The 25,689-nt window shown below is 36.5% G+C and overlaps 3 protein-coding genes across 3 annotated transcripts; 1 reads left to right on the forward strand and 2 right to left on the reverse strand.

Moving 5' to 3' along the window:
- Window positions 1-72: 72 nt before the first annotated feature.
- Window positions 73-639, reverse strand: LOC122036606 (transcription factor MYB119-like). The gene has a single exon (XM_042595987.1). It carries the CDS (start codon window positions 637-639, stop codon window positions 73-75), a length of 567 nt encoding a protein of 188 aa, XP_042451921.1.
- Window positions 640-11,627: 10,988 nt separating this feature from the next.
- LOC122036630 (cytochrome P450 90A3-like) lies at window positions 11,628-14,617 on the reverse strand. The gene is made up of 7 exons (XM_042596014.1): window positions 13,781-14,617; window positions 13,431-13,715; window positions 13,222-13,323; window positions 12,749-12,827; window positions 12,504-12,613; window positions 12,280-12,407; window positions 11,628-12,167 (listed from the first exon to the last, which is right to left on the reverse strand). Exons 1-7 carry the CDS (start codon window positions 14,480-14,482, stop codon window positions 12,035-12,037), a joined length of 1,539 nt encoding a protein of 512 aa, XP_042451948.1. The 5' UTR covers window positions 14,483-14,617; the 3' UTR covers window positions 11,628-12,034.
- Window positions 14,618-18,924: 4,307 nt separating this feature from the next.
- Window positions 18,925-20,162, forward strand: LOC122036629. Its single transcript, XM_042596012.1, has 3 exons — window positions 18,925-19,045; window positions 19,693-19,750; window positions 19,848-20,162. Exons 1-3 carry the CDS (start codon window positions 18,971-18,973, stop codon window positions 20,072-20,074), a joined length of 360 nt encoding a protein of 119 aa, XP_042451946.1. The 5' UTR covers window positions 18,925-18,970; the 3' UTR covers window positions 20,075-20,162.
- The last annotated feature ends 5,527 nt before the right edge of the window (window positions 20,163-25,689 follow it).

Here is a 25,689-nt window from a genome sequence, read left to right on the forward strand (position 1 = left end):
ATCTATTCACTAAATTATGTCGTCGTCTTATATCACAAGAATATATAAATTACAATGACCAGGATCATAATTCTACTGGGTGGTCTTTTTGGTGGTCATATTTATCATCTCTATCAGGTCCATATCCTTCTTAACACAGTACTCATCACTTGGACTAATTGGCATCACATCCTCACATCCTCCTGCTAGTTGTTCAAACACACAACTCATGGCATCCTTACCGGGCAGCTCTCTTAGATCAAGCAGCAGCTCAGGAGGGTCTACGAAGTCCCTATCGTCGAGGAATCGTAATCCATCGTTGTCCTCGACGGAGTTGCTACTCAAGTAGTGAGGTGGTAGTGGAGGAAGAGGAGCTGTTGTCGTGCTAAAATAGTTTGGCACTGTCTCATTGGTGCTGTTGTGTTTCTTTGGGTTCAAGCTCTGGATGTAATTGAGCAAAAGTGCACTGGGTTTGCCATCCTGCCTGGACTTGCGGTGCGGCCGACTGGAACACTGCCTACGCTTGTTGGTGTTCCAGTGGTTCTTGATAGAGTTCTCAGTTCTACCGGGGAGTCGCTTGGCGATCTCGACCCACCGGTTCCCGAGCTCGGAGTGAGCCTGTATCAGGATCATGTCTTCCACCTCACTCCAACTATCCATCTGCAGGATCATAACAAGGAATTAAGGTGTTGCACTAGATAGTCCAATCACATTAAAAACTCAAAAAACTTTGGTCCCGGAGAAGGGTCGGACTATATTAGATCAATTTGTACATGGATATATCTTGAATTTTTGTAAGAAACTGTTTCCATGACTCGAAATCTTGAAGATACAATGAAATTGCAGAGATATTAACCTTGATGTTAGGCCTTAGATGGTTGTGCCATCTTTCTCTACATTGCTTCCCAATTCTCCCCTTTATCATTCGAGCTACATGAGCCCATTTCTTGAGACCATATTGCTCAACCAAGCCAACCAAAATTCTACAAAATAAAATCACAAGAAGAAAAGTAAATTAGTCAATTATTTTATTAGATGCATGTACAAAAGTTATGATTACCAAAATCAATAAGTAATATGCATGTTTTAGGAAATACATACCACATAAAAAACATTAAAAAGGGGGGAACAAAAATTTAAACCTGTCTTCTTCAGAACTCCACTGCCCTTTCACTAAATCTGGTTTCTTCTGAACTTGGATGCCAACTTTATGGTCGAGTTCACCATCCACATCAATATGAGCCTCTTCTTGCAATATTTGATCACCAACCTTCAAATTTGAAACATGCTCATGTTCTTCTTGGAAAGATTTGTTGAATTGGGAGTCATTGATCACCAAGTCCTGATTAATAAGTAGAGGATCTAAGGGAGTGTAAGTACTTGACGTGCCAATCTTTCGCAAGCCCTCACCGAGCATCGGAATATCCATTCCCTCCGAAAGGCTATTGAATGGGAAATATTGAAGAAATCCTATCGAACGATCCCTTGGCAAAGTATCAAGCATGTTACCCGAAAGTATCAAGCTAAGGGGGGATTGATTGCTCATGTAGCCAAACTTTTAGCTATATAAATACCGGATAGACAAAAGCCAAAGCAAGGAAGATGAAACCAATATCGATTATTCGGGTTTTTACGAGAAAATTGTAATTAATTTTATTCATAGCCGTTGGTTTAGGGTGAATCAATGGTTATGGTGGTCTAAGAATTGCGTCTTTAAGTTCTTGAGGGGGATGGATAGAGACAAACAATTATTTGTCTGAAATGAGCAAGTGAAATGATTGTAGATAGCTGGCTATGAAGGTGGTTAGTCAGAAAATTTACATATGGCAAGTATTCACTGGGTTGTTTTGAAATTAAAATGCTTACTAAGCTGGAATGCTATGGGATGCATGCATTGTTATGGTAGTATCTTTGGTGCATGCTCATTTACAGTGAACTTGAAAGATTTTTTTTTTTCTTTCTAATTAATTTGTCGTCGAGTAATATTTATATGTTTCTTAATTGTCTTGTGTACTTGAATTATCTCTAAGTAATTACATATGTTAATTTTCAAATTTGAGTGGATGTAATATATATATATATATACTAAAACAATAGGAAATTAGGGATAAAAAAATATTCGTCGCAAATCAGTCGTTGCTAAATTTTGCAACGAAAAAAAATAATTCGTCTCAAATTTTACAACAAACTATAATTTTTGTCACAAATTTTATTACAAATATACACCATATAGTGTCTTTAAATTTGGGATGAAAATATATTTTCGTCTCAAATTAGGGACAAATTCTGGTTCGTCTTGAATTTGAGACGAATTTTGGTTCGTCCCAAAATCTGGGTTTACCCAAATTCCCAAGGTTCGTTCCAGATTATGGATGAATCTGGTTCGTCTCGAATTTGGGGAGAATCTTGTTCGTCCCGAATTCGGGATGAATATGGTTCGTTCCAAAATCGAGACAAATCAAAATTTGTCCCTAATTTAGGATGAATTTGGGGAATTGAAGGTAAACCCGAATTTTGGGACGAACCCAAATTCATCCCAAATTGGAGACGAATTTTGGTTTGTCCCAAATTTGGGACGAATCAATTTGTCCATAATTTGAGATGAACATGGGTAATTCGGTGTGAGATTTTGGGGCAAACCCAAATTCGTCCTAAGGTTCGTCCCAAATTCGGGACGAACCCGATTTCATCTCTAATTAGGGACGAACTCAAATTCGTTTCAAATTTTAGATGAACCCTAGTTCGCCCCAAATTTTATCCCAAAATAAAAAATAAAAAATAAAAGATTCTCTACATTTTTATTTTCTTTATCCTATTGATATATCAAATACATCATTACATAATCTGATCTATAAATCTCTTATCATCCCCATATCCAAATTTAAAATATATTATTCAAACTTCAACATACATCATATTTATACACATCCAAAAAACAACAAAAACTACACATCTCATATCAACATTCAAATATGTTAACTCAACACACATCATATTTATACATCAAAACAAGAACTAGTTTGGTTCAACAACTCATAATCCAAATAACAAATATCTCAAAACATCTAAAGCATAAAATAAAATACTAATTGTTATGCTTTGGGAGCTTCGTGCGCTTTCTTCCGTTTTTCGTTCTTCTTTTTCTGCGTTAAATTACAAATGAATAATAACTAACATTTATAACAAAAAAAAAATATTTAAAACATATCAATGATATCATATTGAAATAAGACATCTACAACTTATGCAACTAACTTTTCAATGCCATGTCCCCTTGCCTTTATCTTTGCTTTTCTCATTCTTTAAATTTCCTTGTGGTTTCTAAAGGCTATAAGGAAATCTTGGTCATTCTCTTAAAGATGAGATAGGAGTAAACAAATCAATCAAAGTGGGAAATAAGTTTTCTTCAATTATCCCAATTCCTTTTCTTTCATCTCTTCGAGGTGAGCTTCAACTTTCCACAAAACCCACTAACTATTAGAAGATCAAAGTGAACTTCAACGCAAACAATGGAGTTTCATAGCTAAAAAAAAGCAAGAAATCCAAGAAAGATTAACCAAATAAATCTAGAGGAAGTAAAATAGTTGGATTGCATAATTTTAACATAAAATGATTTTTACAACGTTAATACAGTAATATCATCAGTTTATACCAGCAAGAATAAGAAAATTCACTATTAATCCGAAGATTTTTTTTCTTATACACCTATATATTCTTTTGTTAAACATCTTGTCCAAATCAACTGTGTCCTCGTCCTGTCACCATGCTATGTTATGCTTTTAAAATTATTCATCCAATTGATCATTTGATAGTGTAGATATTCTCTTACCTAAGGATTTCAATAATGAATGCATATGATTCTACTATCTAGTTTTTGTGCCACACTATATGAATTATCAATATCTGGATATGATGTGTCCTATTACATGGTTATCATAATATATCAAAGAATTAGATAGCAAAAAATATCATTTATTCCTATTTGCATGAAACATACATGAAATAAAACTTTTAATTAAGTGTAATAAAAATGTATAGATCATGTAATCAAAAATACATGTATCAAATATTTATGACATAATAAAAGTATTGAAATATATATAACTAAATTTGCATAGATTAGTAGTAGACAAATCAAAAATATAAAACATGACATAATATGCAAAGTATCAAGGGAAAATAAAAATATAAAAGAAACTATAACAATACATGCTAAAAAAAGTCTAATATAAAATTTACCATAAATTAACTAAGATTCACCACCATTGCCATGCCACATGATCACCATCATCACCGTCACCGGGAGGATTCTTACTTGGAGCAGAAATTAATTGAAAATGTTGTAAAGTCAATTCTTGATTTATGTGCATTTGTCTCATTTCTTCATCCCTTTTATTTAAAATCTCCTTCAACTGTGAAACCTCTTCAGTCAAGTGATTCATTTGCTGGGTCTGTGAGGAGGAAGAAGATATACGACCAACTCTATGGGTTCTGCTCAAAGAACCCATTCCAAATATCTTTCCTCCTTTTTTTTTTTTGACTCTCCACTTGCCTGTAGCCATAAATTTAAATCAGTACCAACAGATGGCTCAAACCCCTCCATATCTGCACTAGCAGAACCAGAACATCTCTGTGCTGCCTCTAGTTCATCATATTTCTCCTGTATTATAATAAAAAATAAATTATAATTATAATAACATTAATTTAGGAACGCAAGACTATAAAGTTATGTGGGTACATTAATAATAGAATCTAAGTTATAAATTTAGATCCAAAATTTATTCAAACCTTGATTGCGCTAGCTCTGTCCCCGCTCCAAGTCTTATCTTTTTTCTGAAAGGTGTGGGTAAAAGTTTCTATAAATGTAGGCTCCTTTCCTAGTTCTTTGGACTAAAAACAGATGATTAAAGATAATTAAATATTGTCAAATAGATTAAGAAATAATGGGAGTGTTAAAAAATTATCAATCTACGTCTATGCTCATCAATATTGATAGATCTTCCCGCATATGTAGTAGACATATCTCCAGAATTAAAAGATTGATTTGTTTTATTCTGGTGACTTTTTGTTTTAAACTCCTCAGTTTCCCAATAATTGGTAATCGTTATCCAGTTTTCCTCAGTGATGAATGGTGGTTTTTTTCTCTTTGACTTTGCATGATTGAGTACATGGTGAATGTGATCGTCACATTTCTTCATGAAAATCCTTCTTATTTCCATCTCATTACTCATGTCCCAAGTGAATGATTATTGTTGTAATAGAAAAAAAAATAATTATTTATATATTTACTTTCATTTAAGATATAAAACAAATGGGATATACCCTAAATTCACTCCACCATAACTCTCTAGTTGGTGCTGGAGTGCTAGTATAACTTATCGAGTCCTCTCTACAATGGTTATTCACAATTCTATTAATTTCGTGAATAACATGGACATAATTATCGAGCCTATTATAATTTACAAAAAAACATGTTAAATAATTATGGAAGTTGAAAAAATAAAATATTTTAATTTTACTTACGAATCTTCACAAGGGGCTATAGACTCTCGAGTGTCTAGCCTCTCAACAATCGAATGTCGGGAAGGAATAGAAGAGGCTACTGGGGACTCGATCGGCGAAGGTACAACCGAAGGGGAAGGAGTAGACGATGGTGCATAGGAAGGTATTGTTGAAGGTGTATGCGACGGTCCTGCATTGTTTGCCTGATTAGGTGGGGGCATAGATACAGTTTCTATAGGTGTTGTATGCTGAGCTCTCCGTCTGCGACCTCCTCGTAGAAAGAGATTCTGAAAATTCAAACATAGAAAAAATTTAATACAAATTTGTTTCATAATAAATAATATGAAACAAAAAAACTTACCATATTTCCTAAGAGAAAAAGTGAATCCATGAACCCCCGAGAAGACGATAAGATATAACTTCTAATTATCTATAAAAAAATACAGAGTATTAACATAGAAGCTTTTAAATAAAGGAAATATTAGAAGAATACAAAACTTTCACCTCATGATCCTACTTAACTTGACTAAGCACAAAAGTAGACTCCTAAAGCAAAGAGTAACGTTTTTAGAGTTTAATAGAGGCTTTATAAAGGTGTATATTTTGCATTTGCTTACCTTTTCAATTGATTAAAAATTCAGTTTAACCGAATGTCTTTACCTACTATTCTTGGTTAATCGGTAGAAATGATCAATATAAATTAGAAAGAATATTGGTAATAGTTGATGAATATATTTTATTGGAATGTTACTAATAGTAATATATTGAAAACCCAAAAATGATCATAATTAGATGAGTGTAAGAAAGGTTTAATTAGTTGTCGCACTTTAAATTGATTGAGTTAGATGTGATTTAACTTGAAAGAGTTTGGAGTACGATCCACTTCGACTTAGGTTGATTCAATTTGACCCAAAGTGGTTCAAGTCTTGGTAGACTTTTGCTAAGTCAAGAGCAACTCGACGGATGTGTGAGCTTGCCTAGAGTTAGGGGTGGCAATTCGGTTCGGGTTCGGGTTGACAGGTTCGGGTTGGCAGGTTGGCGGGTTGGCAAATGACAACCTGAACCCGACCTGATTATTATTTCGGGTCAAAATATTCAACCTGAACCTGATCTGTTTATTTGCACTTGACCCGAACCCGACCCGAACCCGACCCGTTTGACCCGTTTAACCCGCTTGACCCGTTTAACCCGTTTAACTCGTTCGACCCGTTTGACCCGTTTAACCTGTTTGACCCGTTTGACCCGAATATGACCTGAATTCATTAAATAAAATTTGTATATTTAATTAAAAATTAAAAATAACATTTATCTACACAAATTGAAAATTCATATCATAAATGATAAGCCATAGCAACATTGCAATCAATAGCATAACATATCTCTATGTTTAGGGTTTTTAACTTTTTTAAATTTGTAATTTTAGTTTAAATTTATAATTATTTATAAACGGGTTCGCGGGTTGTAATCGGGTCATTTCAGGTTGACCCGAACCCGACCTGTTTATTAATTGGGTCAAATGGGTCGACCCGATTTCGACCCGAACCCGAAACTACCCAACCCTAACCTGATTTTTTCGTGTTCGGTTCGGGTCGTGTTTTCATGTCGGGTCAAAAATTGCCACCCCTACCTAGAGTGGACTTAACATCGAAAAGTGTATGAGAAATAGCTAGGAGGTAACACAAGGCTCACTCACTAGTCACCATTCTAGGAAATCCACCAAGAGTTTAGTGCGATAATAAGAAGATAAATCTTTTAGCAAATTTAAAAACTCAAATATATTTTAATCTCAAAAACAATATCCCTTTCAACAATACAAATGATGAATGCTTATAGGGGGACTTGGAACAACTCTCTAAGATAAATCAAAAATATATTGAATGTGATTTATATTTCCTAAGGTCTCATTAAACTAGGTTTATATTTCCTAAGTTTCGAAAATAAAAGTGATTTTAATAAAGAAAAAGCATGCAGAGGTACTAAAGGCTCGTCAATAGTTTCAAGTTCCAAGTAGATTATCAAAAATATCTAAAACATAGATTGATTTTTTCCAATTCTAAAATAATATGTCTTTCATGAGCAATATATCATTCCCGACCATTAATTTTTCCTGAGCACTATGTTTTTTTGGAGCAATATATCCTTCTTGAATAATCTTTCCTGATCAATATATCTTTTTCGAGCAATCTTTTCAACCTCAAAGGCCTCGATCAAAATAGTCATAACTTTCTATACAAATATTATTTTTTAGTATCGTTTTTTTTGGAAACTAGACATTTGTAGGTTTCCAATGTTATATGGCGTACATTGTAATTTGTTCACTAGAATAGCAGATTAATAGTTGAAGTTGACACAAAAATCAAATGGCTTCTGAACTTTTCAATGTCGCTCTCTCGGTTGAAAAAGATTTACCCTTGAATCAAAATTAGATTCAATATAAAGAGAAAGGTTGACAACGTTAAAAGTTGTGGAAATACCATAACCACTCGACAACTTAACTTTATAAGCATTATCATTGATCTTTTGCAGTTGTGTGATAGCTACTTCGAAGATCAATTTTGAAACTAATTTTGAACCCACAAAGTTGGCCGAAAAGATCATCAGGTCAAGGTATAGGAAAGCGATACTTGATAGTGATTTTGTTCATTGTTCTACTATCAATACATATGTGCCACGCATCATCTTTCTTCTTCGACACCACATCTTGAAATTTTTAGAGAAGAGATTGCACTTGAAAAGGGATAACATGATCATCTTCAACTTAAGTAACATTGAGGCTACGTTGTACCATCAAAGATTCACCATGATCTTCATAAATAATCTTTCCTTTTTCATCGTATTCATCTTAGATAGGTGATGCCTCATAATTTCCTCATTGTCTTCTTTATCAACATGAGTAACAATCATAAGATTTGGACAATATGTAGCAAAGTGTTGATAGAATCATCATTTCTATTATCATGAAATGGATTTCTTGATTTACATAACTAGCCTTTGAACCATGACCCTCAACATCATGTTCGAAAGGTTCGCCATGTGCAATGTTGGTGCAATTTCCCCTGAGTCAAGGTTGATCAAGTTGATTAAACTTGAGTTGACTCAAGCTTGAGTCCTGATGTTTAACTTTTGATGTTTGACAATGTATGAAAATTCTAGATGTAATTGTCCGTTTGGGGAGATTATTGGTATAATTTTTCTCTAGTTAGGGGTTGACCAGTCTGATGTGAAGAAAAGTCAAATAGGTCAATGTTGACAAGATATTTGACTGTGAAGTCCTAACTGAAGGTTAAACAAGAGCAAGTCTAACGAAAAGGTTGGCAGAAGATGAAAATCTAAGTGAGTCAGTCTTGATTTGACACTTGGTGTGAAAAGTCCCGGTGAGTGAAGCATGCAATGAGGAAGTTTTGATGAGTGAATCCAAACAGTTTGAGAAAATCCTAGTGAGTGAAGCTAAGTAGTGGAAAGTCTCAATAAGTGAAGCTAGGTAGTTTGGAAAAATCCTAATGAGTGAAGCTAGATGAAAAAAAGTCCTGATGAGTGAAGCCAGGTGAAAAACTCTAATGAGTGAAGCTATGCAGTTGGAAAATCCTGGTGAGTGAAGGCAGACGAAAAGCCTTAGTGAGTGAAGGTAGGTAGGAAATCCAGGTGGGTCAATGCTGACTGGACACCTGGTGTTTTGAAATTCAAGTGAGTCATGGAGGACCGACACTTAGTACGAGACGGTGAGTCCAAGTGGATCAAGGCTGACCGGACACTTGGAACAAGGAGAGAAGTCAAAGTGGGTCAAAAGATTGATCGGGCACTTGGTGACAAAGTCCTAACAGGTCATGATTGAACAGATGCTAGGTAATAAGGAGTTCAACCCTATCATTTCTATTATCATGAAATGGATCTGATGTGGCAATCGATTGGAAGTCCTAAAAGCGCAGATATAAAGGTGATGACGAGTTCAAATGAAACCAACTCTTTACTCCATCTTCTCCTCTAGTTCTTGGAAGATTTGAGAGACAAAGTGTTGTTGCATTTTTCATCTTTCAGAGGCACTCAAAGCAAGAAAAACTTGTGGGATTCAAGGTTCAAAGTGTTAGTTGTGTTTCGATTTGTATTTGCATTTGATTCCTTGTACTTTTGAGTTACATTTTTTTTGTTTTTGAATTGTAAGAGATTTTTCCACCTCTGGATTGTTCCGAAAGGGAGTTATTTTGATATTGGAGAGTGTGCTTAGCATGGATTCTTAGATTAATTACCTCTTCTTGAGGTAGATACTAAGTAAATCCTAGTGTTAGCATTGAAAAATTTGTCACTTTAAGTTTATCCCCTGCAACAACATCTACGAAGAAAACAAGCGAACGAGAGGAGCTATTCCCCCCCCCCCCCCCCCCCCCCCCTCCTTTTTCTAGCTCCGGAGTGTTCCAACAGTGCAAAACGTTGCTCGAGTTGTTGCACTTATCTCCTTGAGTCATCTAACTAGACATCACGAAGGTCTATTTGATGAGCTGCAAGATCATCATCATCATTTGGCTTTTGTTTTTTACGATCAGTCATTGAGAACCAAAGCTCTGATACCAACTTGACATGGAAAACATATGAGAAATATGAGGCAAAACAAGACGCACTTAATACTCACCACTCTAGGAAATCGACCAAGAGTTTTAGAGCAATAAAAAAAAAAAAATTTTCTAACAAGCTTAAAAGTTAAAATTTATTTTAATCTCAAAAACAATCTCTCTTTCAACAATACAAATGATAACCCTTTAAAGGGAAGACTTAGAACAACTCTCCAAGATAAGTCAAAATGTATTAAATACCGTTTATATTTCATAAACCCTCATTAAACTAGGTTTATATTTCTTACGTCTTGAGAATAAAAGTGAATTTAATAATGAAAAAGCATGAGGTATTATTAAAGGCTCATAAACCTTTTCAAGTTCCAAGAAGATCATCAAGAATACAAATCCAATTCTAGAGCAATATGTCTTTTCTAAGCAATATGTCTTTCCGAGCAATATTTTCAATCTAACATACCTCGATTAAAATGGTCATAATTATTTATAGGAATAATATTTTTGAGCAATGTTCTTTTTGGTTGGAAACTAGACGTCCTTTGCTTTTCAACGATAGTAATTTGTTTTAAGAACAGTAAATTAATAGTTAAAGTTGACATAAACTTCTAAACATTTCTGGGTCAGAACTCTACCTTTTATAGTGAATTTGCATCTTAGAGGTACGTAGTTATACTGCCATGACTATGGTATTGATGAAGTAAGAGAAGTCTCTCTAAATCATGTTGAACTCCTGTATTAGCATTATATTTGTTTTTTCCTCACACACACAATTTATACTAATCCTTTAATTAAGTATGATTTTATGAGAATTCGGGGTCGTCTATTCAAACAATTCTCCTTTCTAGTGGAGTCTTTAACTTTTATTTTTTTTGGAAGATAAATGTATTATGCAACCAAACTCAACACTTACAAACACTAGATGTTCATAAATGGCTACCTGAACTTTATGAAACATTCTCTCAATATATGGTACAACTCTCTCAAAGCCACATCTATTACGTGCATCACAAAAAAATAAATCATAGAAGTCATAGCAAGGTAACGAGCCTTGATATGGCAGCTATTATCTTTGTAGTGCCTCCGAAAAACTTGGGTCAGCCCTTTCATATCTGTGATATATATATCAAATCCGATGTCCAACCATCTCTTGATTTTGACCGATAGTGTTTGAGCAATAGTGCAAGTAAAGAAAATATGGACATTTGACTCCTCAACTTCATGGCATAAAGCACAAAATTTGTAAGGTTCATACGGTAGTTTGTCTATTGTCCTTAACGTTCGGTGTGCATGTAACCAAGAGAAAAATCGATGCTAGGCTAATATGCAAGGCTTCCATACAACCAAATCCCAAATGACTTTTGGTTGTCTTGGGCAGAAAAACTCATAAGCTAACATAGTACAATTGCTTTCACCTACAAATCATTCAATACTTTTCATCTTCGTTGCACCTATCAAACTTGTACGTTCTAGGAGTACATCGTGAATATGTAATAAACATTTAATAAGAGGGGAATTTGAGTGCTTACTCTTCCATTGCCAAATATCCACGCGTTGGAGGTAACAATAATGAACTCACCGCACCCAAAGAGAATTTGTTTGATTTTGGATGTTCCATAAAGTTTGACATAGGAGAGCAGTGTTCCATGCTTACAATTCTAGAAGGCCATATCCTCCCTCATCCTTTGGTAAACATATGGTTGCCCGGGATATTGACGGATGCTTTATATACCAAACAAAAGAATGACAAAGTTCATAAATCTTGTCAATCATCCTACTAGGCATTGATAACCAATAACATATTTTTCCAAATCATCAATAATGGAACTCATTAAGCAATCAAAGCCATAAATCTCTAACTTTGTTTCCACCAAATATTCATATATATATATGGGCTTAATTTGTAGTGTATATAATCATCTTTTTATCCCTTTTTTTCAGAGTATAACACCATTGGATCAGGAAGAAGAAGATGATCAAAGGGAAAAAGTTAACTAGCTCCCGGAGCCGCTAGCTAGCCCGACGTTATTGTGGTCGCCGTCACGGAAGCGGACATTGATCGGATATCCCTTGAGAGTCCTTGTGGTGGGGAAGAACACGAGCCTATCCTTCTCAGCTTCCTCCCAACTACGTACGTACATCACATATATACATTAAACTTTATATGCAAATTAAATTAACCAATTGAAATAATTGACAATTAATTAATATCAGATCACTTCACGTTGTGCTTAATTACCTTAAGCGAGTGACGAGGTAATGGAGGAAGACGGAGATGACGACGCGCGCGAGCTCGTAGCCGGGGCAGAGGCGAGTGCCGCCGCCGAAGGGCGTGTAATTTACGCCGCCGAATTGCTGCGTCTCCTCCTGCGTGAAGCATACACATGTACAATTTGCTTAAAATAATAAGTGCTCAATTAGCTAGCTAGTAAGTAATTGTTCACTGATTAGCCAGTTAATTACCTGCTGCCATCTCCAAGGATTGAAGGTCCGAGCATCCTCGAAGTACTCAGGATCGAGGTGGACGGCTCGGAACGAGATGAACAGTTTGCACCCTTTTGGAATCGTGTATCCTAATTAATTTAAAGCAATTAAGATAATCAGCACCGAATTAATACAGTAATTATGAATTCATAAGGAAGAGTTTATAATATAAAAACTATGCTATAAATCTCTCAGCTGCCTTAATGTCGTATATGGTATAATACCTTTGAATTGGATGTCTGACGTGGCGCGTCTGAAGACTCCGCTGATGATGTTGGCCATGCGAAGTGTCTCGTTAATCACCTGCAGTGCACCGGTTAATTAACTAATATTATTAATTAATTAAAAAATAATATACTCTTTAGAATAATATACGGGTTTAATGACGGAGATGGACCGGTCCGCTGGAGTGGACCCAGTCCGACGCAAATCGGGATTGGATTTTGACCGGAAGATACGCAAATCCAATCAAAAGTGGTCTAGTTACATACACGTGTGTGCGTCTGACTCACACAAGAATCTAGTGCACGTGGATCCATTCAAACTATGACTTGTTAGGTCACATCAGTTCTGACATTATTGGATTGAAATAGTGACTCGATATTACTGTGTTGATTTCTATTTTTTTTATGTTATAAAATATTTTTAGGGTTATTATCTAACTTTTGATAATTTAACAAATACAGAGAGGGCTTACGCATTGGGTGAAGGGCATTGACTTGTACTCTGTCCAGGTCAACGGCTCCGCGTCTCCTCCCTTGTCTTTCTTCTTCTTCGCTCTGATCTCGTCCTGCTCCACCTGCATGCAGCGCACGAAATAGGAACTGTGAGCATTGGTGCTGAAGATTACGGATCTATGTTTTAGTGTGGGTGTAGAAGCGTCCGGCCGGCTGCCGATCGACGCACCCGGAGAAGGGCGAGGGCGTCGGGGTTGTCGGTGAGGAACTTCACGGCCAGGGTCATGATGGTGGACGTGGTCTCGTATCCCGCCACCAGAATCGACAGAAGATAGTCGACCACCTCCTCCTCCGTCATCGCCTTTCCTTCCAACGCCGCGCCATCCATCAGCTCCTCCAGCATGTCCACTTTCTTCTTCGCCGCCGTGTCGTCGTTTCCTCTGCTCGGCGCCGTCTTCTCCCATTGCCTCTTCCTTATCAGTTCCTTGAGCTTCGCTTCGACCTTCTTCCGCGCCTGCGTATAGTATTGAGTGAGAAAGAGAGAGAGAGAGAGAGAGGAGAGGAATAGATTAACCAAACCTTGATGGCCCTGCCGTAAGTGGTGAAGGAGAGGAAAGAAGGGAAGGGAATGGTGAAGAAGCCGTCGATGAGGAGGAGGTACTCGCGGCGGAGGGACTCGGTCCACTCTCCCGGGTCGACGCTCACCAGCTGCTTGACGGTGAGGTCGAAAGTGATCTTCTTGGTCTGATCGAGCAGGAGGACGCGGGCAGGGCCCGCGCCCGGAGACGAGCAACACCAGGAGTCCAGGGTGCGGCGGACGAGGTGGTCGATCTGGGACAGGATGGCGGCGTCGCGGATGGCGGCGGGCGAGGCGAGGCGGTTCAGGGTGAGGGAATGCATGCGCTTGTGCCGGACGCCTCGCATGACCAGGAGTGAGTGAGCGCCGAGCAAGGTGGAGATCGACGACGGGTAGCTGCCCTCCACCGTGCTCCCCTCCGCCGCCAGCACCATCTTGTTGAACTCCGGATCCGCCGAGAACACGGTGCGCTCCCCGAACACGTGCGTCGTGAAGAGCCGCCCGTAGCGCCTCACCCGCTCGTCGATGAACGGCTCGGGGTCCTCCGTCTTGTACGCCGCGATCAGCCGGAGACTCTCTCCCACCACCGGCAGACCCAAGCTCCCCGGAGGCAGCCTGCCCCACCTCCTCCTCCTCCCCAATTCCCACAGCACCAAGCTCACTACCACGATCAGGAACACATCCAACGGCTGGAGAGACCACATGCCGGAGACCGTAATTCGGCAGATCCAGAAGCAACTTTGGGATCAAAAGCAAGTGTAATTGGTCGACTATAAATCGAGACGATATTCACTACAGAGATGGGATCCGACCGTCAGGAAACGCACGGCGGGACCGACGGACGGACATCGGCAGCGCTTCAATTATTAAATGATGTACCATATACGACTGCAGTTTTTTAGAAAACGGGCGTCCAATTTTCTGAAATTTTAAAGGATAAATCATCCTGTTAATCACCAGTAGGAATTTTCTGGTCCGTAATTTACGGATCAGAGAATGATCCAGAGGATCATTGATTTGGATGGAGCCCATCTTTATATTGATAGAATTCATCTAAATTAAGGGTTTATAATAGTGGACCATTTCCGTAAATTACCTACAAAACCCGTATATAATTTTCAATATACTATAGGAATGTTTTAAATTTACAGAACGCAGCACCATATTTTAATTGTCGTCTACTAAAGGCAGGCGCACTTAATTTTCTATCTACTCATCCCTTTCCATCTATTCGAATTTTTTTAAATAATAAAAAAGTAATTCTTTATATTTAAAATTGAAATAGACGGTCTGGATGAATTCTCGTGATTAGGGCTCTTTAAATTTAGGATAAGAGCATCGTGTCAGTTTTCCTAAATGCAAAATTTATATTAAATTTTATATTTTACCTTAAAAAAAATTTTACATCTGTTATCCAGTTATTTTCTAAATTTAAATTTTATAATTTATTTTCTAAATATTAAAATACTATTTAATTTGAAGAGAGGAAAAATAAAAGGAATAAATTGACTAATGAAAAATGCACCACGTCAATTTTCCTAAATAAAGAATTTATATTACATTAATTATTTTATTATTTTTTTAATTTAAATTTCGTAAATAGGATATTTCAAATTTAAGAACTAATTTTTTTTTTTAAAATATTAAAATACTATTTAATTTGAACAGAGCGGAAAAAAATAAAGGGAATAAATTGACTATAAATTATAGTGACTGAAAGATGGAGTGAGATTTACACGAGTGGTAGGGATTTACGGCCCAACGCTGTACCCCTCGTCTTTATTTTCCTACCCGAACAAACTAGGGTTTCGCGCAGGGGAGAGACTGCCGTCCTAATCTTGAGGTAAACCCCTCAACCATTTCCTTCTCTTATCTAGATCTATTATTTTCTCGCCGATCTGTTTGGTTGATTTTGACAGAAGTTAATGTTGTCGGAAGGATTTTGTTTTTTTTTTTCTGTTGCTTCGGTGTTCTTATCCACTCTCCTTTGTCGTTACATTAGGTTAGCAATCTTCATTACCTTCCATTTCATTTTCTCCATTTTTGGGGTTTAATAAAAAAAAAGTTTTTTTTTCCTTTCTTTTTTATCCAGTGAATTTTTATCAAGTTGTTAAAGATTTATCAATTTAATCTATAGATTACTCTCTCCTTGCAACTAATTTGTTTTTTGAGCATTTTGTTTATTCTACATTGGTAAATATAATGGTTTAATGTGTATACGCATAGCCATTCTGAATTTTTAGATTTAGTTAAGCTTTCAAATTTATGCCCAGTTAAAACTTGTAATTCTCTAAATGCATGAACTGAACCTAACTTTAGATGGGGTATCCTCACGGTATTCGCTTGCTTCTAACTTTACAAAAAAGGGATTAATTTAAATGATAGAGTGTGATCCTGTCGAACTTTAGATGGGGCGGCTCATGGGTAACCAAACAAAATGATTGTCTGCTGAAGGCCTTTTCCCTCCTCATTGTCAACTTCCAACACTTCAAACACTTCAATCAAGAGAAGCAAACGCCTGAGCATACTCAACTATGGTTAAAGGTCGTACAATTCTTACTGATTTTTTGGCTCTAGAAACATTATTGATTGTGTGGATTCAATGCCAATTACTCCTACTAGGTTCAGAGGTTCTGTCATGGGCCCTAAGTTTAGCAGTCATTACTATAGCAAGGAAACAAGTAGAACATTTTGCATTTTGTTTTCAACCAAAAAGAAAAGAAATAAATAGAAAGAAAATTGAGAAATTTGTAGATTGTTTAGTAAACTACATTTGATTGTGATAACTCTATATATATGGTTGAGATTCTTGTAATAATTTGTATGTTATTACTCTCAATTAGTCATGAAAATGTTTTTAGTTTGTGTACATTTTATACTTAAAAGAAAATAAATATCATCATGCCTATCAAAGGTTAAAACTTAAGCACATGCTACTTTTTTACATAATCTAATTTGTCCACTTTTAATGTTTTGTTATGATTCTAGTGGTTTTAGTTGTGATGCTGTCCAAGTGTTCTACTCAAGTCAGCACTTTTATTTAGCATCCCTGTGGCTGTGACTTAAAGCACAGATGGCCGACATGTGATTTCTATCTTTTCATTATTTTCATGAAAATTCATTTATGGTCTTCCTGTGTTGATTTTCTTTTATTCACAGAGCTTTAACTCAGTAATTAACTGATTCTCTCCTTGGTTTTCAGTTATTTTGAACATGTTGGTACAGGATGCATTATACGATTGAACTTGCTTGAGGTTTTGATCTTGGCAATAGGTTCAAATGTTCTTTATTGTTTATCTTTTAATTTCCGCCGCACGATTTTGTGATTTTCGAACGATTTATAAACAGTTGATGCTATTCCAAAGTGTGTGGCACCATGTTCTGTGCTGTTTACCTCATGCTATCTTCTGGTAGGACGTCATGTTGTCTCATATTTTTAATCCACTACCCACATAATTTTATCTAATGTATCTACTTTAAAAAGGCAGAAGACATGTGCCGTAGATGTAAAAGAGAGCTCATGTGCCTATCCCCGAGCTCCTTTATTGGTCCCAGAACTCATTTTATTTCAACTAAACAGAACAATGAAGAATGATGTTGCTTTGAGCATAATGATATTTGACGATGATCTGCATGCAGCAGCAGCCTCCTTTATTGGTCGTAGAACTCATTTTAATTCAACTAAACAGAACCATGAAGAATGATGTTGCTTTGAGCATAACGACATTTGATGATGATCTGCATAAAGTACTTGTTGTGTAGGAACATTGGTTTTTTGAAACGGACTGCGAAGTTAAAGATGATGATCTTCTACAGATAAGCAGTATTTAGAGGGTGTAGAGTGTAGACTACATATGATGAGCAACATGAGGATAACAATTTAATAAAGTGGTGAAGGGAGCAGCTGTCGGGAGCAACGAACAGAGTTTGCACTGGAACATGCAACTGCTATGATGGTAAATTGAAGTCTTCGGCTGTCGCGTGGGCTCTACCATGTTTCAAGCTCAGAAGACTTTTATTTTTATTTTTCATTTATCGTCCATCTTTTATCTGTTCTTTTTATCGTCTTCGTTTTTTCCCTCTCTTGGTGCATTGAAACACAGTACCGAAGGTCGATGTGGTGCGTGGAGTAAAAGCATTGCCATGCTCAGTGTTTTTGCACTTGTAAAGGATTCAAAGAAAATTTTTGTGAGTTGATGATCTTCTACATTTGATAATTAATTGAATTTAAGTTGTGAATCAAAAAAGTAATTGAGTGATACTGAAGTTGTCATATTTTTAATTGAGTGTCAATGTTTTTTAAAAATCTTTGACACCCTGAATAACCGAGGCACTGCTTTTTTTTTCATATATTTCCCCCCTTTTTTAACTGAATCATTTTTAATTTTTTTTAATGCTTTGTTAGATTATATGCATTGTAACTTAGTTTTATTAAAATAATAAGTTTTAATAACTAATTGATTATTTTGGCTATTGTAAAGGACATATATTTGACTAATAATTGTTTGACTAGTAGATTTAATAGTTAAATGATTAACTCCCCATGGGCTTTGTGTGATAGTAAATTGATGGATGAGTTTTTAAAGGAATAAATACTTGCGGCGTAAATAAATACTTGTGGCGTTTGAATTACTCGTAATTCTAGAAAAATTTCTGTGGAGCCTTACCAGTTATCTCAGTTCTTGAACCACTTGTAATTTTGGGTTGTTCCCCATGGCCTAATTGCACTTATCAAATTTACTTGGTAGACGATAAAAAATTTCTCAATTAGCTCTAGATGAATTAAGAGTAGAAATAAGACAAAAAGACATCAAGTTGTTACTCAGGTACCTATAGTTGTGAGTACTTCTAGATTTATCTACTGATGGAAAATTTTGATGAGACCAAGTCAATCATCCTAGATTCAGTATTACCTTCTTTTAAAGAAGGTGAAGCAGGCCCGTAAGCTAAACCTTTTCCCATCGCCAAACTAATTTGACAATCATCCCATGATTGATCTTTCTTCACATAACTTGAGTAGGAGTCTAGGTGAGCGTAATTATCTTTGATTAAAAGATGAACAGTTCGACTAGGTGAACCAGGCCCATGAGCTCGGCCCAGTGGACTTGTCTTCATAGCGACTCAAGTCTGAGTCTGCAGCGACCCAAACCCTTTCCCACCGCCGAGTAGAGCAACCCTCCGAAGCGGAAACCATGATCGCCGCCGGGGTCGTCGACATTTTGTCGAGGCCTCGGTTCGTCCCTTGCCGGCGGACGCCGAGGAAGAAGGTAAACTGTAATTGCTTCTTTCGTAAACCCATGTTTACTTTTTCTTCTTTTCGTGGGAAGATTAAAAAAAGCTAGTTGCTTTCCCCGAGATTCAAGCTTGTCAGCTTGTTTTCATTATCAAGCAGAAAATAAGAATGTATGCGACTTATTTCCCGAAGTCTGTTTGTGTGAATACATAATATTACCGGTACCCTGCAAATGGGGCTTCACGGGATAGATAATGGTAGAGTAAGCCGAAGTTCTTTAAGATAACATACACATTCGTGACAGTGATGATTGGATAGGTGTTGCTAATTTGTTAGGCTCGCTTCATCCCTCAAATATCAATAGATGCTGAGATGGTTGACAGGCTGAAAGACCAATCTTCAATATCCAAGTCTATATGTGACATATATGCTATTTTCAGTTCCATTATGGGTGCTTGATTCACTGCTCGATTATTCATTTGTGCTTATGATTAGTAATTCATTGTCGTGTGTCCTAAGGATCAATCAGGCTTATTTGCTATTTTATACTTGTAGTCATCAAATTTTGAGAAGCTGAGCTTATTGATAATTGACATTGGCTTTATGATTAGTAATCAACTTATGTTTCTTAACTCTCTGCCACACAGGCTTATTACATAAATACTGCTGATGTTCTTGCAGGACTTGCACGGACATGCTTTCGAGTTGGTTGGGATATCCGGCCAATCACACAGGATAGGTGATTGGAGGCAGTCCTGCTTTTTTCTATGTTTCTTTGACGTTCATAGCTTAATTTCTAACCGTATCAATTAACACTGCCATGTTCTTGTTTACAGCAATGAGGGTGTTCAATGTTTATCTTATTGCTCTGAAGACGGTAACAATCAGTATGGGCAACTATCAAAATGTATCATCAATGCCAAAAAGGAGTCATTGTTTCCAAACTATGGTTTGCGATATAGTTAGGCCTAATATGCACACAATAATATCTGGCTATTGGGAGGGTCCTGATACTGAAGATGGGTGGGGTTATATTGAGGCTGTTGTGTTTAGAAGTCCTTGATCATTTGCTTTTCTCACTTGTACTTTGTTTTCTGAATTCAATGTATTGCAATTTTGTTTGTGCTATAAATCAATTCCAATTTTTCAAAGCAATTTATACTAATCCCAAATGATTTTTACCCCATCAATTGTTTTTTACAATGCAAAATCATTAGTATTATGTCTGTTGTGTGAATGGAATACATAGAATTGCTATGATATCGGAATTTACCTCAATAATTGTTGCTAATTAACTAGTATAATAAATATTGATCCGGTCCAAAAGTCGATGAGATAGAAAGTTAGGGATGGTCTCGTTGATCGCTCGTAGACTCTGTTCTGCCTTGCAAAACAGATGATATTAGTGTCCAGCCAAGGAAGGGGTTTCCGATGTTGGTCCTCCGACGTTCAAATCAGTCATCGACGATGATGTAGAAGACGGAGCAACAATAATGAACACTGTAGTACAAATAGTATATATTGCGTATCTCTGTCGATACTTGGATTTCCTTTATATAGAGTTCTTGTAGCGCGTGTGCACGCTTCCCTAAGCGGGCACATTTCTTGAAGTTTCTCCTGAAAAGACTTGTCGGTAAAGTTTCTCTGACACAATACCTTAATAAGCCGAGCATATCTCTGATGTGATAGTGAAAACTTCCGTCGTACAATCTTCTTATTAACCATGCCTGGTGTCAGCGGCACTAACTCCCAAAAGGATGTCGAGAGATAACACAGTGGGTCCATGGCTAGGCCGAGCGGATTAGCCACTCGGGCGGAGCTTCGTTGCGCCTGTGCCGCGTCCGCTCGACCGGAACTCTGCTGCGCCTGTGCCGAGTCCTATTGCCGGGCCGAGTGGGGTAGCTACTCGGATAGAACGTCACTGTGCTCGTGTCGAGTCCTGTTGCCGGGCCGAGCAAGGTAGCTGCTCGGCTTATATTTTGCATATCGTCCGACCGACCAATACGGTTATCATTCGTTTGGTCATATGATACCTGAATGTTGACTGCCCTAACTTTGACCACCGTAGCAACTAACCCCTACAAGGTGGGCCCCTGCTAGAAATGGAGTGCATCCTATAAACATAGGTCACCAAGAATCCCCTGCTAGAAATGCGGCATCGAACATGACAATGTATATATTGATCGGTGGTCATAATAATGTCCATGTCTACCTTTTACAAATCTAAAGAAGAAGAATACGACCATGATTAGAGAAATCAAAGTTATGCGCATAACTCATACCTGCAAACCTTCTTTGTAATATTGGACTTAAAGAATTTTCATTGAGCTTAGTCTCCGTTAAGGCCATAACTTGGATATTTTTTTTGATGGAGGAGGTGTTGCACTCCTCTATGCTTTAAGGACTTGTGAAAGCCCCTAATGTTCCAAGAGGTTAGCTTCATTTATCACCTCCTCAGGCTGATCGCACCCGTAATCTTGTGCCAATTGTAGGGGCTGGTGTGGTACTTCTCGTATCCCCACTCGCATTCACCGATGTTGTTGAGGGCAATGAGGAAGATGTCGATGCCTTAGATTTCGTATGAATAGTCTCATTTGCTGTCCTATTTTCTTGTGATGCCGTGGAGGATGAAGAAGAAGAGGGGGATGAGCTCCATTCACTTAAATGTGCCGGCTGCTTGACTACTTTCTGTGATTGCCCTTGCTCAGTTTCTCTAGGTACTTCCTCATTCGTTTCCACCTCTTGTGGGGTTTGTTGTTGTGGCACTTGATTCTCTCCTTGGTGGGCTTTATTCTCACAGTTGGGAGGAACAATTGCCACTGGTATTGGGCTATTCACCAACACGATTGCAAGCTCTTATTGATCAACCGACACCTCGATATTTGGTCTTTGTTGCATTGGTTGCCACTGTTGCCTTGTATGATTTCTATACCTTATTCTTGTCCTTCCACGACCTCTAACTGATTGAGATCTCGGTCTACCATATCTTTGCACATTTGGATCAGTTTGGTCATTCTGTCCAGTCCTATTTTGTTAATGTTGATGTCCAACCGGTGCAACCCTTCCCCGTCAATTCTCCGCTCGATGACCCAATCTATTACATGTTTGGTAAAAGTCTGAAACCATTTGATATATTCTCAGATCCACTTGGGCACCAGTAAGGAGGGTGATGGGGACCTCATGAACACGTTCACCAAAGTCCGGAACTTTCATCATGAGTCGTGCATATTCCAAACGTTTCCTTGTCTGTGTTAAATTGTCGGTGTACAATGGCTTCTCAACTTCCGACCCAACTTGCTTAGCACTAATTGACTCCAACAATTTGGCGGAAGTTCATGAATTTGTATCCAAGCCGACACAAATCTGTTATCCTCATCAAATAGAAAGTACTTGGACATTATCTTTAAGAACATCGAGATACCGTAGACAAAATAAGGTCCTCCATGGAGCACTCTTTGGCGATCTTCTTCTTTATCAAGCTTGTATACTAACCATCTACTCTTGTGTAGGAAGAACTTGTGAGGAGTCTTCCATTGAGAGCCAATGATTCATACCTTGTCTTTGCCCGAATGACGACCCATTAAGCATCCAATTAAGCAAAACCCCATTGCATCCTCCACACTATCTATGTCTTCAAAAGAAAAGGCTAACCTTTCACCCTTTACTTCCTACTGATCTAGGTTCATAGCAAGCTTAGTTTTGTGGTTGTTTTTGAGTGGCTGACCCAATCTTGCTTCTTTGGTGGCTACTCCTTCCTACCAACGTTCACAGCATCATTATCTTGGTTTGGCTGAGTGTTAGTTGCCAGACCATGTTGTTGTTCTTCTACCTCCAGCAAGGTCTCCTTCTCCCCCACCAGTGGTGGTGGTGCTGGAGATCTTCCTTGGGAGTAAAGTGGTTGCGGGGAAGCCCCTGTACGCTGTGGCGTGGCCACCTCACCAGGTTCCTTAGCCACATCATCTTGTGCTTGCCACATGGGATACTTCATTTGTCACCTCATCTTTGTTTGCCACCTCCCTAGGTGCCTTTTGACCAAAGTACCTCTTGCTCTTCCCTTTCCTTTAGCCATGCAAGAAGCGGAAACCAACTGTACGTTGGAAGTACTTCACCACTCGAGTTGGCCTATGAGAGCCCTTGACATTTGTTGTCTTTGACCAAACATCAAGTGAGTAGGTAGCCTCCACACTTCCCCCAACCACTTGGCAGCACAAGAGTGGAGGGGAGGGCTAGTCCTGGCCAGAGAAGATGGCTGAAGCCGGAGAAGTTCGTCGAAAGTTCGCCGGAGGTGCAAAAAACAATCGTATGACACGAGTGAAGAAAAATCAGTTATATGAACGCTTACCTTGTTGTTTGAGCCTCAAAATAGCCACAAGAAAGCCTTCCATAGGTTGTGGAAGACGCCCATAGCGAGAACAAGCTCTCGTCCTACCGGTGAGGAAGAAAACCTCCTTCGACCATGATAGAGGACTGTCCACATAAAGAAAAACCATCGACGTACCAAGAATCCTAGAGAGAAGTTGGAGCTTCTCTCACTAAAACCTCCCGACTTATTCACTATTCATGTCTGTGCTTACTATTGCTCCGCTTTCTTCCATTGTTCCCGTGACTGACTTGAGTATTGGAGGACTAACGCCGGGGGCTCCTTCCCTAGCTCGGTACTGACATTTCTTGTGTTGCAGAGTGAAGCGAGATTTATATGTGATCAACCTATAAGTCACATCCCTAGTTAGTATTCTTCACGATTTTCAAACAACATCAACGTATCATACGTAATTCCTTCACATAATTTAAAATGGACTATGGGAGACCTAGTTAGTATTCTTCACGATTTTCAAACAACATCAACGTATCATACGTAATTCCTTCACATAATTTAAAATGGACTATGGGAGACATGTGAAGTGAATGCAAGTATTTTTCAATTAAGAAAAATACCATAGGTATATATGATCATTGCTTCTTGTGCTTTTCTGTAGTGACACTAGTATTTGGAGTTAAATTCGCTTATATTTAAATTTATTTTATAATATTGAATAAATATAAAAAATTGAGTTTATATTAAATTTGTTTTATAATTAAATAAAATAATATTGTTTTATTTAATTACTATAAAAGACACAATAAAACTTGAACATAAATGTGGGAATAGGCTAGTGTAATTAACGTTTAGAGAAAGAGGAGTTTGCCTTAAGTAATAGCCGGTAGGGTATTTTTTAAAATTTTTGTAATTATCTAAGGATCAAGTGATAAATCAATAGATTAATTTTTTTAATAGGTTGTTAATCTAAAAATAATGAGTGAATGGATTATCTGGTATGAATATTTCTTAATTTATCTTTTATCATGGATAAAATTTTTTCATGAAAATAAACCTATCATCCCAAATTAGATGTACTTTGAATATTTATTACTAACTTAAAAATAAGAAGTTTGAATTATTTACAACGTGAGGAGTCTGAATCTCACTCCCAACGTATTATATTCGTGGAGATCAAATGATTTATTACGTTGGATTCGAAATTTATCATCATCCGTGACAAATTCCAGAATTAATCATAAAATTAAATATCTAAATTAAAAAATAATAATGGTAAATATATAGATAATTTAATTATTAATAAAAATATTTAAATATATTTTATTATTTAATTTAATTTCTGGTTCACGGGTTTGGACCTACTTTTTCTCAAGTCTGGTCAGCATCACTGTACTGTGCAGGCAGTCACTTTTGCCAGTAACAACACTGCATTGTGCATTACTCATCCCTTTAACAAAAACCAGATTCTCCTGCAATTTCACGAGCTTAATCAAACTCTTTCGAGTCTATATTATTAGTAATTGTGCAACATTTAGAGTGTGTTTGGTTCAAGTTATCATGTATAACCTTGATTATGTGATTACTTAGGTAATACAACAAAAACTTGTTTGTTTGAAGGTTTTAATGAATATCCTAATTTAATATTTTACCGTATTACCCTCAGTTACAAAACCAACTATACTTATTATTATTATTTATATTTTTTTTACTTCTCTTTTTCCTATATATTTTTTTAAAATTTTTTTAATGTTTTTATATTTTTATATTTTTTATATTTTTTATATTTTTTTTACATTTTTTACATTTTATTTTTTATTTATTTATTTATATTTAAATTTTTTAAATTTTTTTTTAATTTTTTAATTTTTTAAAATTTTTAATTTTTAAAATTTTTAAAAATTTTTTTAAAATTTTTAAAAATTTTTTTAAAATTTTTAATTTTTTAAATTTTTTAATTTTTTAAAATTTTTAATAATTTTAAATTTTTAAAATTTTTTTATTTTTAATTTTTTAAAATTTTAATTTTTTAAAAATATTTTAAATTTTTTAGAAAATTTTAAATTTTTTAAAAATTTAATTTTTTTAAAATTTTTTTAATTTTTTTAATTTTTTTTTAATTTTTTAATTTTTTTAAATTTTATTTTTTTATTTTTAAATTTTTTATTTTTAAATTTTTTTTATTTTAAAAATTTTAAATTATTTATTTTTAAAAAATTTTAAAATTTTAAATTTTTTTAACATTTTTTTATTTTTTTTTACATTTTTTATCCTTTTTTTCATATTTTTTCTTATCGGGGGTATTTTTGGTAAAAAAAAATCGTTAACCCCGGAATCAAGAAAAACCTTAGTTTTTTGAGGTT

Source organism: Zingiber officinale, unplaced genomic scaffold, assembly GCF_018446385.1.
Source record: "Zingiber officinale cultivar Zhangliang unplaced genomic scaffold, Zo_v1.1 ctg182, whole genome shotgun sequence".
NCBI classification, from domain to species: Eukaryota; Viridiplantae; Streptophyta; class Magnoliopsida; order Zingiberales; family Zingiberaceae; genus Zingiber; species Zingiber officinale.

Excerpts from the sequence above, each read along its gene's own strand:
- LOC122036606 (XM_042595987.1), bottom strand. The coding sequence starts at position 639 with ATGGATAGTTGGAGTGAGGTGGAAGACATGATCCTGATACAGGCTCAC.
- LOC122036630 (XM_042596014.1), bottom strand. The coding sequence starts at position 14,482 with ATGTGGTCTCTCCAGCCGTTGGATGTGTTCCTGATCGTGGTAGTGAGC. Across the intron at positions 12,614-12,748 it reads GTCAGACATCCAATTCAAAG|GATACACGATTCCAAAAGGG; the intron begins GTATTATACCAT and ends TAAATTAATTAG. Across the intron at positions 12,408-12,503 it reads ATCCTTGGAGATGGCAGCAG|GAGGAGACGCAGCAATTCGG; the intron begins GTAATTAACTGG and ends TGCTTCACGCAG.
- LOC122036629 (XM_042596012.1), top strand. The coding sequence starts at position 18,971 with ATGATCGCCGCCGGGGTCGTCGACATTTTGTCGAGGCCTCGGTTCGTC. Across the intron at positions 19,046-19,692 it reads GGCGGACGCCGAGGAAGAAG|GACTTGCACGGACATGCTTT; the intron begins GTAAACTGTAAT and ends ATGTTCTTGCAG. Across the intron at positions 19,751-19,847 it reads CGGCCAATCACACAGGATAG|CAATGAGGGTGTTCAATGTT; the intron begins GTGATTGGAGGC and ends TCTTGTTTACAG.